Source organism: Natator depressus, chromosome 4 (genome assembly GCF_965152275.1).
Source record: "Natator depressus isolate rNatDep1 chromosome 4, rNatDep2.hap1, whole genome shotgun sequence".
Classification (NCBI taxonomy): domain Eukaryota; kingdom Metazoa; phylum Chordata; order Testudines; family Cheloniidae; genus Natator; species Natator depressus.
The window spans coordinates 130,675,463-130,690,748 of NC_134237.1; the positions used below are offsets into that span (position 1 = coordinate 130,675,463).

A 15,286-nucleotide genomic window follows, 5' to 3' on the forward strand; every position below is an offset into this window, starting at 1 on the left:
CATATGCAGTTTAACTATTAGCAAATTAGACACATCATGTGCAAAACAGTGCAAATTACCGGTTCACCTACATACAATGTAAGCTTCATTTTTCATGTCAGGACATAACCAGCCCCCAGTTAACAAGTGCCTGGATTTAAGATCCAGAGTACATGAGCTCCTTTGACACAGCCCATCGCTTTTTCCATATCTGGCACAAGCAGTAAATGAGACTCTCACTTTTTAATCCACTTGTCTCAGTTAATGCTCATCCTATACTGACAGAGTGAGTACATGTATTTAATAAGTCATTTTTCCTTCAGCGTCATCAAATTAGGGCACACTTTGTCCAAATTGTGCATGGATTAGGGGATTTATTTAGACAGTGCTGATCAGACATTTTAGATTACCTGAAAGGCATAGATGCTTGGTTTGGCGAGCACCATGAGACACAGGGATATTTAGAGATCCCTGTTATTTTCCACCACCTGCCATACTGCACCAAATAAAAGATCTCAGAACCACATGGAAAAATAAGCTTGTTCCTATCCCTTCTGAAGAAAAGAACTTGCCTTCATTACCTTCCCCAGAGCTACTTTTTATTTCAAAGCAAGTCTCCCTCCCATAGGGCTAGACTGTGCCTTTAGGCACAGGCCCGAAGAAGGTACGGTGAGTTATCTGCACAGCTCCAAGAGTCATAGTAGCTCCAGAGAGACTCCTTTGCTGTGGGGGTGGGGAGGAGAGGAACAGAGAAAATGGTTGGTAGGTGGCCTATACAAACAATAAATTACAATGCTTCCTGTAAGCAGTTACACTTACCACCGTAGCGCCTTCTGGTGTCGCAGAAGGGTGCTACTGGGGTCTTCACCTCCAGCAGATCCTGTTGGCCACCACTTTCCATCCACATTGGAATGTTTCTGTCCACAACTTCCATAGCCTAGCCCTCTGGCTGTTTTAAGTTCAATCACCTTCCAGAATAACAAAAATCCAACTAAGAGATCCTTTCATCCCACTTGGGCTCCTCCTCAGTCCATTCTGTAGGCACAGTCTTCAGCCCCACCCAATGTCCCATAGTCCTTGTGTAGAGGCTTTTATATCCCTTCCTTGGGGCTGGTAGGGGAACACAGACCCATCTTCTGCTCTGGATTCTGGCCCATAGACCCTGCATTAAGCAGCTAGGTCTGTGCCTTTAGATATGCTGCTGCTTCCATAAGCCACTTCCGACCTCAAAGCCCCTTGTGCTGTTTCCCAGTAGCCTGTGGTTCATACAGCCTCTGCTCTAGTTCCCAGACCTTAGGCTTCTCTGGAGTTCCCCATCGGTTCCTTGTTCCTCCCCTAGCATACCAACCCACAGGACTGCCTCCCTGGGCCCACAACAGGGACTAACTCTATATCTTTAGACTTCTTCAACCTACCTTCACCAAGCCCCTCCCAGAGAGAAAGAACATCCTACCTTCTGTGTCCTCCCTTCACTGAGCTCCTTTCCTTCTCTATGTTCTTTCCTCCCTGACCCTCCCACACCTGGCATCACTAATTGTAACTGAGTCCAGAACAGGATCAGCTGGGGGTTAAATGCTAGGTCACAGGCAAAGCTATGCTTGACGCCTTCAAGGGCTAGCCAGCCTGAACCCCCCCTGCCCCCCACCCCCACCCCCACCCCCATTAACAGCTCAGGTGCACAGGCTGTAATGTTTCTAGCCTTGGTGGCAGAGCTTTGGGTCTGGCCATTATAGGCAGCAGTAACAAAAGTGCCACACAATAAATGATTAATTGATATCTCCCCTGTATAGATTGCACTATAAATATAGCCATGTCTGTGAGAAAGATGCAAATAGATGCATGGAGAGAACTTCCAGGAACCAGATTTAAAAACAGCTATGAAGGAAAAACAACTCTATTTGGAATGGAAAAACAATCACACTCCAATGAGTTCTCCCTGCTTCAGGAAGATGCAGTTTCACTAACAAAACAAAACTAAACCTCACATGTGAGCTACAAAAGAAGTTGAATTTGCTGTGGGGAGATTTTCAAGATCCGTAAGAGGAGAGGATTTAAAATGCTAATCTGTTGAATATAAGATACACTTTTGGAATCTGTTTTCTGCAGCAGACAACAAAGCAAAGCAACTTCTTCTGATAGCTCCTCCCTAAGGGACTCTGCTTAAGAGCAGCTGCACCAAGTTCCACTTGTCTTCACCTGTACAATGAGCTGGAAGCTGATAAAAATTCTCAGATGAGCACATATGATATGTAAGAGGTAGAGATCTTCCAACAGAAAAGCTTTTTCCTTCAAAGCTAAAGAAAATCATTTTTATTTTGTTCCATCTGCTCATAGTTTAAGCAATACCACAGTATAAACCCCCCAAAGCTATGAGATCGTGAAGCTGGCTGCCTCAGCGCACTGCACAGCTCACGCCACCCAAGTCTGATTCAGAGATAGATTCTGATGTGTTGCAGAAAGAACTAAGCAGCCTTGTATACAGGATGTGAATTCATATCCTGCCTTCCTCTATCACAACCTCACATTCCGTAACCTAACAGGGAAAAATAAACCGAAAAGTCTTTCAGCCTTTTTGTGAGTGCATAAGATTTTTTGGGGAGAAAAGCATGCACTGGTCATGGTAATAGTTTCCAGTTTATCCAAAGAGACATTGTTCCTTAGGTTTGATCACAAAATTAAACAAGACACAGGGTTTATTTTTAGGTGTGGAGAAATAAGCATGCAAATATCATTCCGTGATGTTCTACCGAGCATTTTATCCATTGCAACTGTGGGCAAATACACACACCCAGGATTGCAAAAACAGAGCCAGCCTAGATGCAGAACGGACATTTAAACTGGCCGTCATGGAGTAATTTTTTTCCAAAAGCCGAAGTTCAATTGGTACAGCAAACCAAATTTTTAAAAGGTATTTATTTGCCTACAGACGCAGATAGATGCCTACTGACATTTTCCTAAGTGCGAAAGCAGATTAGGCTTCTATCTGTATCTTTAGGCATCTAAATATCTTTAAAAAGTTAGCCCTGGGACCATCTTTCTGTTCAGTATTTGTACAGCGCCTAGCACAATATGGTCTTGGTCCATGCATGAGGCTGCTAGGTGCAACCACAATACAAATACTTAGGGACTTTCTAATAAAAGTTAATGGGACTTCAGCTCTTGAGTCACTGTGAAAAATATTACATCCGTGTGTAATGTATTTCTTTGTTTGGTATTTGTGATGGGGCGTTAGTCCCACATTTGCCTGGAAGGGGTTAATAGAGCCCTAGGGAGGCTGCGTCAGAAGCAGCCAATAGGAGAGGGGCAGTGAAGATCAGCCAATCAGGGTCTGGCATGCCCATATAAGCAGAGCTGTAGGGCAGAGCAGGGTTAGTTACTCTCTAGAGCTCAAAGAGGAAGCCCTGGGTGCCTTGTAGGCAGAAGGAAGTCAGTACCCTGGACAGAGTAGTGCTAGGCAGGGATAGGGGAGTAAGAGGATATGGCTGGCTGCTAGGAAAAGCATGCTGAAGTAAGGGTGAAAAAGGTGCTGGGGAAGTGGCCCAGGGAAATGTGCTGAGGGGTTTGAGGGAATGTATGTGATTTCCCTTGGCCAGATGTGGAGTAATAGGTTGGCCTGGTCATGTCTGTCTTCTCCTTCCCCCACTCACCACTGGGGAAGTGGCCAGACAATTTGATGAAGTTGCCACTGGGGGAAGTGGCTGGACAGCTAACAGCAGAGCTCCTAGAAGGGAGGAGCATGGATTATGACCTGGCTGGAGGACTGTGTCCTGAAAAGGATGCTGTGGTCCTTGGAGTGATGTGGGTCCAGGAGTAGAATTGATAGTGGGTGAGGCACCATTGGGAAAGGGTGTATCAACTTGTAGAGCTAATCCCCAAGACAACCAGCAGGAGATACCAGCATGGCGAGTGGAGCCCAGTCACCTTTGATGGAGAATGTGGGTACAGGGTCACCTCTGATATAAGGGGAAGATAGAGGACTGTGGAGACAATTGTCCATCACAGCGATTTCAAAGACCCTGAAGGTGGAGACAATGGAGCCAGGATATGCAGAGACCTTCTTTGTTGAGGATTCTTGTGCCATCCTAGGCTAGATTCCAGGGTCAGTACCCCAGCAGAAAGGGGCTGACAAACAGCAATGGTGGCTCCAGGCCCTGCTGCTGCAGGTTCTCGAAACCCAATGGAGACAGGGAGAGGCACAGTAGTACATACAGGCCTATTTGTCACAGCTAGCTGAGCAGCAACTGTTCATCTTCAAGAACCTGCATGAAGAGGTCACTAGAAGTTGAAAAGAGCAAGAGAGGAAGAAAGGCATGAGTTCCAGGATGCCGGCATCTGGGATAGGGCCATGTTATGCCTATGGCCGAGAGGGACCCTTGAGGAAGGAAGCTAGTAGCCTGGACAGAACAGCACTGGGCAGGAACAGAGGAACAAGAGAGAGTTCTTGGCTGGCTGCTAAGACTCTCATGCTGAGGCCCTGAGGTAAGGGCGAAGAAGGTGCTGGGGCTGTGGAGAAGTGGCCCAGGAAAATGTACTGAGGAGTTATAGGCGACACAGCCCATGGCTTCCATCTACAAGGTCCTTGGGTTAGCCCACCTGGCGTAGTGGGTGAACAGGGGTCTCCTCCACTCACCACTGGGGAAGTGACCAGACAATTAGTTGCAGTCTCCACTGGGAAAAATTGACTGCAGGGCCCCTGGAATTGGGGGGGAGACATATCATGACATAGCCAAAGGGCTGTGTCATGAAGAGGATGCTGTGATCCTTGGAATGACATGGGTCCAGAAGCAGAAGTGACAGCAGGCAAGGCACCATTGAGAGAGGGTGTACCAACCTGCAGAGTAATCCCTAAGATGGCCAGAAGGAGGAGCCAGTGTAGTGAGCGGAGCCCTGTTACAGTATCTAAGTATTTGACTGAATCAGACTGAAGCTAAAATGGATAATACTTAACTTACATGGTGGCTTCATGCTCTAGTACAATCAATAAGCTCCAGGGAGAATGAATGGAGGTGGAGGGAAGTAAGAAGCTTTATTTAAATGTGTTGAAGGACACACATTAAAGATAGGGGTTACAGTGGATGAGAAGCTGGATATGAGTCAACAGTGTGCCCTTCTTTGCCAAGAAGGCTAATGGCATTTTGGGTTGTATAAGTAGGGGCATTGCCAGAAGATCAAGGGACCTGATCATTCCCCTCTATTTGACATTGGTGAGGCCTCATCTGGAGTACTGTGTCCAGTTTTGGGCCTACAAGAAGGATGTGGAAAAAGTGGAAGGAGTCCAGCGGAGGGCAACAAGAATGATTAGGGGGCTGGAACACATGACTTATGAGGAGAGGCTGAGGGCACTGGGATTGTTTAGTCTGCAGAAAAGAAGAATGAGGGAGGATTTGATAGCTGCTTTCAACTACCTGAAGGGGGGGTTCCAAAGAGGATGGCTCCAGACTGTTCTCAGTGGTAGCAGATGATGGAACAAGGAGTAATGGTCTCAAGTTGCAGTGGGGGAGGTTTAGGTTGGATGTTAGGGAAAAACTTTTTCACTAGGAGGATGGTGAAGCACTGGAATACATTACCTAGGGAGGTTTTGGAATCTACTTCCGTAGAGGGTTTAAAGGTCAGGCTTGACAAAGCCCTGTCTGGGATGATTTAGTTGGGGATTGGTCCTGCTTTGAGCAGGGGGCTGGACTAGATGACCTCCTGAGGTCCCTTCCAATCCTGATATTCTAGGATTCTATGATACAAAGAGATGGATTTGATGTATTAGAAACAGGTTAAGACTGAGATGAGACCGGAAACTAATTATGGAATAATTAATCTCAGAAAGAGGACATTTCTACTATCAGAAACAGTGTTCTGAAAGCTGTGTACAAACTTGAATGTATTACTCAAATAGTTCAAGGATAGAGCTGATTTAAAAAAAAAACAGAATTTCTGCTGCAAGGGAATCAGATACTTTCACAATTCTGTTAGTCCCAAAATGGAACAAAAAGTCAATAACTTTTTTGTGGAACAAAAATGTTCAGAAAAAAATCTATTTAGAAATGCAAAAATGTTTCATCCGATGATGAACCATGGCAGCTTAGCCACAGGTAAAGAACAAAGTGTATCATGAGTGATTGTCCAGGGAGCAAGGCCCATAGGGGAGAACAGAGGCATGAAGGAACTAAAACTACATCTCTGCAGAGGCACCTCAAAAGCACATCAGGATATGAAGAATAACATGGAAACAAAACATTATAATTTAGGGTCTATTTTTTTTCGATAGAAAATTCCATAACCCCTCTGGGAAAAGCTGGAAGATTTCTATTTCCATAAAACACTGTTTGGTTGGGAAAATGTTCCACTGAAAAATTGTCACAAAATCTTGCTCACCTTGCAATTAGGTCTCCTCAATTTTTTTGTTAATCTTTTAAATAGAAAACTCTGCTTTTGATAAGTCAAAATTGTGTGTGGGGGGGGGTGGCTGAAGAGCCACGTTTCTAACCAGCTCTAAATACCTTAAGGAGAAATGGTTTTTAATAGCTTTCTTTGATAGAGCACAAACTTCTCAACAAGCAGCACATGCATGATAACTTCTTCCACATGATCAAACATAAAGCTAAATTGTGTCATATAGTGAGAGCCTTAAGGTAAGTGCCCTACCCATCAGATTATAGTGATTCTCTCTGGCCTCGTTAATATTTAATTATTCAAATATCTTAAGTGAAAACTTCAACAGGAGAGATGGAGCGTGACCCATATCAGAATATCCCATAATACAGGAGTTCCTGATTCAAAACCCTTCTCCTCATGGGGTATAGCTGGGAGACAGGAACTGAACTAGTGATCTCTCACAGCCCAGATGAGTACCCCAACCACTCGGCTAAAGATTGAGGAAGGTCCGTCTCCTCCCTGATCTGGTTTGTCAAGTATGCCTAAACGGGCATGAGAGGCAGAGGATCTCCTATCTTCCCTTGGTTTATGGATCATATTGGCCTAAGTGTGGCATCTAGATGCCTAGAGCAAGGCAGCAGTGTGCATCTCCAGATGCAGAAGCATAGGCACCTAACAAACTTACAGGAGAAATTTAGGTGCTGAGTTTAGGTGCCCCTAAGGCTAGTCAGACATGCAGTTTTATGTGTAACAGTAATGCCTAGAACTGGGATTTAGGCATATAAATCTGGAGCACAGGAATCTGAATACCTTTGTGGAACTGGGCTGAGATTTCTAAGTTTAGGTACCAAGATTTTATTGTTTTCCCCATGAGTCAAAGATAGCATGGGCCATAATTATGAAATTAGTTTGAGAATGCAAAAAACAAACAAAATGCTACACAAGCATTTAGGTGGTAAAAACAAGACCTTAATTATTATAAGAATAATGTAGTATTTGAGAAATTGTATGTGACCACGTAATAAAAGGCAGTACTGCAGTGTACACTCGCAAGGTGAGAGAATTATTGGTGTGCTTGTAACTTTAACTTTGGTGTTTCCTGTGTTTGAATGCTTGATCATAGCAGGATATTTTTCTAGGGCATAATGAGAAAGTAAGATCATCCTCCTTTAGCTTCCTATTTAGTAGGAGACAGAAAATTATGGAAGCAAGTGATCATATGTTCCCTTTTCCAGTCTGACCTTATGCCTATTATGAAACCGAATAAAAGGAACAAAAATAGGGGCACTTCAGCTTCCAGCGTGTTCAACTCCATGAGTAGTATAAGGGCCCTACCATCAATCAAACCCTGACCCCGCCCCTTGACCCCTTAGCCCCGCCCCCTTGACCCCTCAGCCCCGCCCCTTGACCTCTTAGCCCCACCCACCGGAAGTCCCGCCCCACGGGTTATTACTTCCGGGGTCAAGGCTGCCACATGACCGGAAGCAAGGTGTGTCATGTGACACCCACCCCACCCCTTGACCCCTTTAACCCCACCCCTTGACCTCTGCCCCCCCCCCACCGGAAGTCCTGCCCCATGGGGTATTACTTCCAGGGTCAAGGCTGCCACGTGACCGGAAGCAAGGTATGTCATGTGAACCCTCTAACAACTCCTCCCACTGCCCTCTACCAATCAGGATGGGTTTCGCCCCGTAGGACTTCCCCCCCAAGAGGAGCTTTGACCAATCAGGGCGAGTTCCGGAGGGGGGTGTCCTCTCCGGAAGTGGGTCTTGTGACCCCTCTAACAACTCCTCCCCCCCCCCCACCAATCAGGATGGGTTTTGCCCCGTAGGACCTCCCAGAGAGGAGCTTTGACCAATCAGGGCGAGTTCCGGGGTGGGGGTGTCCTCTCTGGAAGTGGGTCTTGTGACCCCTCTAACAACTCCTCCCCCCACCCCGCTACCAATCAGGAGGGGTTTTGTTCCGATAGGACCAAGAGGAGATTTGACCAATTAGGATGAGTTCCGGGGGCGGGGTGACCCGTCCGGAAATGATTCGTGTGACCCCTCTAACAACTCCTCCCACCAACCTCTACCAATCAGGCCGGCCCGAGAGCAGATTTGACCAAAATAGGGCAGGTTCTGGGATGGGGTGAACCACCCAGAAGAGGGGCGTATGACCCCTCTGCCAATCAGAGCGCAGCACCATCACCCCATAAGGCCCAGCGTCGGGCAGAAGAGGCTGTCTTTTACCAAGAGCGCGTGTTTTAGAAATCGTGGAAACATGGACTCCTGCACCACCCCCGTGAGAACTTTGGACTTTGTTTTAGCCCCGAGGGCCTTCAACAAACCGCGGAGAAAGCGCTACATCAGCGACAGTTCCGAGGAGGAGGAGGGGGCAATTCAGGGGAGCCCTTTGGCCCAGCCATTGATGGATACCCCGGACCCTGAAACCCAGCCGCTTGTGGGGCCCCACGATGAGCGTGATGGCCTCTTGTTGGCCACCCCCCGGGAGGAGGAAGGTGATCGCAGCTCGGGGAAGTCACTAGTGGACAAGATGAACGCTCAGGTAAATGAATGCTTAAGAAGTGACGGTCGGGATGGGGTTGTAACGGGGCTAGGAACCAGGGATTGTGTAAATCAAAAACCGAGCAGTGGGGTCCTTACGCTGTTTCTTTTTTGAAAAAAATCTCTCAACAGCTCAATGATGCCTTTCTAGAGGACCCGGAGACTCTAGACAGCGTTGCACCAAGCAGCGAAGATGAACCGGGCCCACCTTGTTTTTGCTCAACGCCAATACAAAATGTTGAAGAGGACTCCGAGGATGACGGCTATGAGGAGTTTAGGAGGAGGCTTGGCATGGAACTGACTGAGCCAGTGCCACGTCGTGAGCGTAACAAAGTCATGCAGACTATTGTACGCGTTGCTGTTTATTCTGTTCTTAATCACTGTCTTAGGGAAAAGCTTTTTGAAGATTGTGAGGGCTGTGTCATAGATGCACCAGGCCAGCGGCACCATGACTGTGTGACTTGGACTTCAGTGGATATAAACTGCAAGCTCCGGGGCCTGTGTGCTGAGCTGTGTTTGGAAAGCTTATTAAACACTGTGATTGCCATAGGTTATGCTATGCAATGTCTATGCCTAACCCAAGAACATTTAGCACAAGGGGTGACCTTGATAAATGCTGTGCAATTCAGTGGAGACCCTGACCATGTTTTAAAGAAAATGACCAAACCGGAAGATGCCTGCTTAGAGCGTTATATTGACCGTCTGGTCCGCACAAAAAGTTACAGAACCCTGCTTAAGAAAAAGGCTATTTGTAAGAAATCTAAAAGGATTAAGTTAGAAAATGGTGAGGTGCCAAACATGCGATATAAAACTTGGTAGCTGTAAATTTAAAAAAAAAATCTATTGAAAAGGGCTTTGTGACTATTTGTATTTCTGTTAAAAGGTCTCTGGCCCTTAAGGGAGCTTAAAGTCTTTTTTTCTTTCTTTCTTTTTTTAATGGAGCATCTTGGTTTGTTTTGAAGGAGCTGTATGTCTTTTAAATAAAAAAAATTGTTTGTGAGAACCTAGCTCTTGTGTCTTTTGTGTAAGAGAGACCCATTTACAGCAAAAAAAAAAAAAAAAGCTGAAATGTATGTTGTGGGAGGGGGAAAAATACCCTAAAAATGTGTTTACAATAAAACAAACGGGGATGGTTCAGACATGTGGTTGAGTACAATAGAGTTGACTTATTCTGTTGAACTGAACGGGTTTAACCCCCCCCCCCCTCACTGAATAGCCAGGGTGACTGTGATTACTCACCCTTGTTGCCATAGGGTTAATTTTGATGGGGGTGCACCCATAGTAAGGGAGGTGGGTGGGTGAGGATGGTGAGTTCTGATTAATATGAAATGAAATAAAACCTCAGGAGTTTGCAGATGCTATTGGGCAGTTTAAATATAACCCCTGGAGTTGGTGGAACGCTATAGGCCAGTCTAAATATGGCCCAGGAGTTGGTTGAAGGCCACGGGGCACTTTTTCTAGAAATCACCCCCCCGTTCCACCAAACTTTAAGCATGAAAGAACATGTTTTTAAAAACAAAAACAAGCCCCAAGACATTCATTGATAGCTGCAAAGGGCCCCTCACTTGAAATGGTTACTGTAAGAAGGCCCTACAGGGTGGGGGGAACAAAAAGTATTTGAACTTAAAAAAGAAAAGCAGCCCAATTGTGCAGAAAAACTTATTCCCCACCCCCGATCACAAAAGGGAATGCTAGGGAGGGGTGATCCAATCAACCTGCTAACTATTTTGAAACAAAAGAGTTAGGATGGTGTAAAAAAAAAACAACAAAACCTCAGGTAGCTTGGAGACTGTCTCTTTCAACAGAAACTCTCTTGAATTGCTGCTGGGCTGCAAGTGGAGGTATGTTCCCTGGTTTTTTTTTTTAACTCTGAAAATATATATATATTATATAATGCCATTTTTTGGCCATGCTATCTTAGTAAATAATGGTGCATATCTGTATTGCAGTGTGATCTGTTTAGCATGGAGCCAGTAACTTTAAGTTGCAGTTCATCACCAGGCCAAGGTAAAAACCATTTTTAACTGTAGTTGTGCTTAATAACTTCAGGTATTACATAGGTTGAATAATACTAACTAACATTTTGGCTTGTTTTTCTTACCCCAAAGACCCCAAGCACACATGGCTGGGGCAGGGCGGGGGCCAGAACAACCAGGGATCTTTTTAAAAGCATGTGGGTTTATTGAAAAGTATTTTGTTGCAAACAGTGTTTTAAACTCTGTGTGTGTGTGTGTGTGTGTGTGTGTAAAACAAAGGCGGTTTTTAAAAAGTATATGTCTACAAACTGATGGTGATGGTGTGTTTCCAATTAGCAGGGTTTTTACTTTGCAAAATGAGATGTATTTTAAAAATATATATATATATATATATTTGTGGGGGTTGTTTTCAAAGTGGTAGAAATAAACTCAAAACCTGTGATTGTTGTACAGCCTGAAATGGATTATTTTGTTTTAAAGCTATGACTTTTTTAAATAGAAAAAACACTCTAATGGATATTATTTTATTTTATTTTAAAGTTTACTAGACAGTTTCATGTGTTTTATTAGAATGTTGTTTGCTTTACAGCACGGTCAAAACTTGAGCGGGTAAAAATGCTCAAAAGAAAAAGGAAAGAGACAATTGAAAAGAAAAATTCACAAGTATCAGTGACAGATGGATGGATGAAGCCGGGTAAATATATTTTGCTTATTAGTCTGGTTAATTTATGAGGTTTTGTATTTTAAGTACATACATAGGTGTGGGTGAGAAAGCTGGCAAAGTTACATTTTTGTAAAATGCTTTTTTTCCCCCCTCCTGCCCCAAGCAGGCATATGCAGCCCTTCTGACAAGGCTGTAGTGGGAGCTACAAGGACCCCTCCCCGAGAACCACCAAAGAACCAGGAATCTGCTTTGAGACCTTTATCAACGCAAAACAGCACAAGAGTGCAGATGAAGCATCAGCCCAGTCCAAACCTCATTTACGTCAAACCCAAGGACAAAACAAAACACTCTGGTAAAAAACATCCATGCAAAGACAACTCCAGTTCCTCAGCGGCCACCGCCACGCCAAGCCCTGAGAAAACTGTGAGCGAAAACGCCCACATTCACAAACCCGGAACAGGCGCTCTAGGGATTGTGAATAAAAAACCAAGGATTGAAAACACCTGCGATGCCAAGGTATTGCAACCATGCAAACACAACTCCAGTTCCTCAGTGGCCACCGCCGCACCAAGCCCTGAGAAAACTGTGAGCGAAAACGTCCACATTCACAAACCCAGAGTAGGCACTCTAGGGGCTCTGAATGTGTGCAGAAACACACACATTCACAAACCCAGAGCAGGCACTCTAGGGGTTGTGAATAAAAAACTAAGGACTGACAAAGATCCCCCATATTCTAGTATTTGGGAAGAGTTTGATGCTTCATTCAGAAAACTGATGGACGCTGTATCTTCGGGGAGTCTAAAACTACGGCATTCTAAAAAGATTTGGAAAAAATACGACGCTTTGTTCAGAAAACTGATGGACGCTGAATCCTCAGGGGGCCTAAAAGAAAGGGGGGCTGGAAAGGGTGGCTCTGATCAGGCATGACTAGGTGTGGAAAGGGGTACCCTCAAGGGTGCACATCAGCTCGTGTGTAAACAAAAGGGCGGACGGCGCTTGGGGGATAAACAGATGGCTGCCAAAAAATTCCAGGCCAGGGTCGCTGTAAAAATTTTAAAAAGGGCTAAAGAGGTAATGAGGGAAAAAAAACAAAAAGAGATGCCCCCTACCAGAGGCTCTCAAACTGGCATGTCTGAAAATGGGGAGGCGAAATCAGACTCTGGTTTAGAAAATTCCCCAGAGTGCTCTCTAGACGGAGGCCCATCGACTCCCAATGCCCCTCACGGAGGCATCTCAGAGTCTGACTCTCAATTAGTATCGGATGTAGAAGATGCCACTGATGGTTCCGTAGAGGAACCCCCAAGTAACCCTGAAAATGCAGAGGTGTATATGGAGAGAGTGAGAAGTTGGCAACGTGAATTACCTAGATTTGGGGGGTCGGTGTATTGTGAGGAGTTTCGTTTTGTCCATCTTGAGCAAATAAATTCAGCTCAACAGGCTGTTGAAGCCATACACAGAGGGATACAGCTAGTTCTTGATGATGTTAATGGTAGGGTAGGCCCTGATGATTACGTACAGTTACGTTTAGAGAGCCGTCGTTTAACTAACCCTTTGTTTTCAGTCAGAAGAACTAGGGATGAGCTGTCCGCTGAGGATTTCTTGAACCAGACCTCAAAGCTGCTTCAGAGCAATAGAGAATTGCATTTCGATGGGACGTTGCGCCTTGTTGTGACAGTTGTAAAAAATAGGGGTGGGGGCGCTCGAAGAGTTTTAAATTCTATCCTTAGTAGTCAGATTATTCATAAAAAGAGACAATGTTTAGTAGACCTGACTTACACCGGTACCAATCTATGTTTTGCGGGAGGGCTCTTGGCTGTCATGGCCGGTCATAAACCTACAGATGCAGAATTGTTAGCAGAGGCGAGAAAGTTGCACGAGAAACTGGGGTGGTCAGATCAAAAAAAGGTTATGCTCACTGATGTAGCAAAGTTTGAACAGCATTTAGGAGTTAACATACAGGTGGTGCTGTATGCGGTGAAAGGTGGCTGGGGTTTTTTTAAAACGGGGGGCCCCGTGTACCCTAAGACTTATTTCATCCTGTTGCACAATGAACATTACTATGGGGTTCTGGATGTGAAAAAGTTGTTCGGAGCAAAAAATTACTGTGAGTTTTGCCACACGGTGTACAGTCACGACCATTCTTGCAGGTATCGTTGCCGTCTCTGCTTGAGCGCAACATGCTCTGACAACATGGGTGTGCAGCTGAGGTGTCCTAGCTGTAAACTGTATTGTCGGTCCAAAGAGTGTTTAGACAGACATGTCAACTGTGCGTCAAAAAACCAAGTTGAATGCCTGTCTAAAACTTTGTGCGGTAAGTGTCAGGCGTACGTGGACAAGCAGCACAGGTGTAAAGGGAGGCGCTGTAAGCAGTGTCAGGGTTTGATCGTTGGAGATGTAGACATTCACCTCTGTTTTATGGACAGCCTTAGAAAGCCTGAATCATCAGAAAAGTATATTTTTTATGATTTTGAATGCATGCAGGAGACTGGGTTGCACACTCCCAATTATATTTTTGCAATGTCCCTAAAGCCAGAAAAATCCTGGGAATTTAAGGGTGACGAATGTCTTTCTATGTTTGTTAAGACCTTTATTGGCAAAGAGTTCCGGGACTACACGTTCCTAGCACACAATTCCAAAGGTTATGATGCGTATTTCTGCGTTAGACAGTTACTGAAGGAAAAGATGTGCATAGAACTGATCACTCAGGGCAGTAAACTAATGTGTGTGGAAGTTAAGGCCCTTGGCATTCGTTTTATAGACTCTTTAAACTTCTTGCCCATGAAGCTTAGCAAGCTCCCACAGGCGATGGGGTTTGAAGGTTGCAAAGGGTATTTTCCACATTTTTTTAACACTTTAGAAAATCAAAATTATGTGGGGCCTATGCCCGGTGTGGAGCACTACGGTGTAGAAAGCATGATGCCCAGGGAAAAAGCAGAGTTTCTCGACTGGTATCAAGACCACAGCTCTGAGACTTTTGACCTGCAGAAAGAGCTTGCGTATTACTGCCAGCAGGATGTAAAAATTTTGAGACAGGCTTGTATCCTATACAGAAAATAAATTATGAATATGACGGAGAAGGTCGATCTAGTAGAGAGAGAACCCGGTAAATTCACTGAGATAAAACTGTGTATAGATCCGTTCTGGTACATAACGCTGGCATCCGTCTGCATGGCTATGTACAGGTTTATGTTTTTGGAGCCTAACACGGTAGCTCTTCTCCCTCCAGACAACTATCACAGACAGAAAAAGAGATATTCGACCCCATCTATCCAGTGGCTGTTGTATATCTCTCAAAAAGAACATATACAAATATGGCACGCTTTACAGGGTGGGGAACTACAGGTAGGCCCCTACTTTTTAGACGGTTATGCCAATATTGACGGGGTACACATAGCCTTTGAGTTTAATGGGTGTTTTTTTCACGGCTGTGTCGCCTGTCATTGTGAAAAAGCACAAAATCCTATGACGGGGACAACTTTTGGGTTTCTTTATTACAAGACGCAGCTCAAGACCGACTATCTAAAACGGCTTGGTTTTGTAGTGAGGACTCTTTGGGAGCACGAGTGGGTGGTGATGAAAGAAACAGACAGGGAGCTTGCGAGCTTTTTAAACCGAGCCCAGTTACCCCAGCCTCTCATGCCTAGGGATGCTCTTTTTGGGGGGAGGACGAACGCCATCCGTCTATATTATAAACCTAAGCCCGGGGAGAAATCCACTATTATGATTTTACCAGCTTGTACCCTTTTGTAAACAAA

General features: G+C 45.0%; 2 protein-coding genes across 2 annotated transcripts; both read left to right on the top strand.

Moving 5' to 3' along the window:
• The first annotated feature begins 3,878 nt into the window (after nt 1–3,878).
• On the top strand, nt 3,879–10,315 carry LOC141986989 (uncharacterized). Its single transcript, XM_074952076.1, has 3 exons — nt 3,879–3,918; nt 8,654–8,892; nt 9,024–10,315. Exons 1-3 carry the CDS (start codon nt 3,879–3,881, stop codon nt 9,708–9,710), a joined length of 966 nt encoding a protein of 321 aa, XP_074808177.1. The 3' UTR covers nt 9,711–10,315.
• A 367-nt stretch (nt 10,316–10,682) lies between these two features.
• LOC141986990 (uncharacterized) lies at nt 10,683–12,417 on the top strand. Its single transcript, XM_074952077.1, has 5 exons — nt 10,683–10,732; nt 10,841–10,898; nt 11,457–11,561; nt 11,698–12,371; nt 12,409–12,417. Exons 2-5 carry the CDS (start codon nt 10,856–10,858, stop codon nt 12,415–12,417), a joined length of 831 nt encoding a protein of 276 aa, XP_074808178.1. The 5' UTR covers nt 10,683–10,732; nt 10,841–10,855.
• The last annotated feature ends 2,869 nt before the right edge of the window (nt 12,418–15,286 follow it).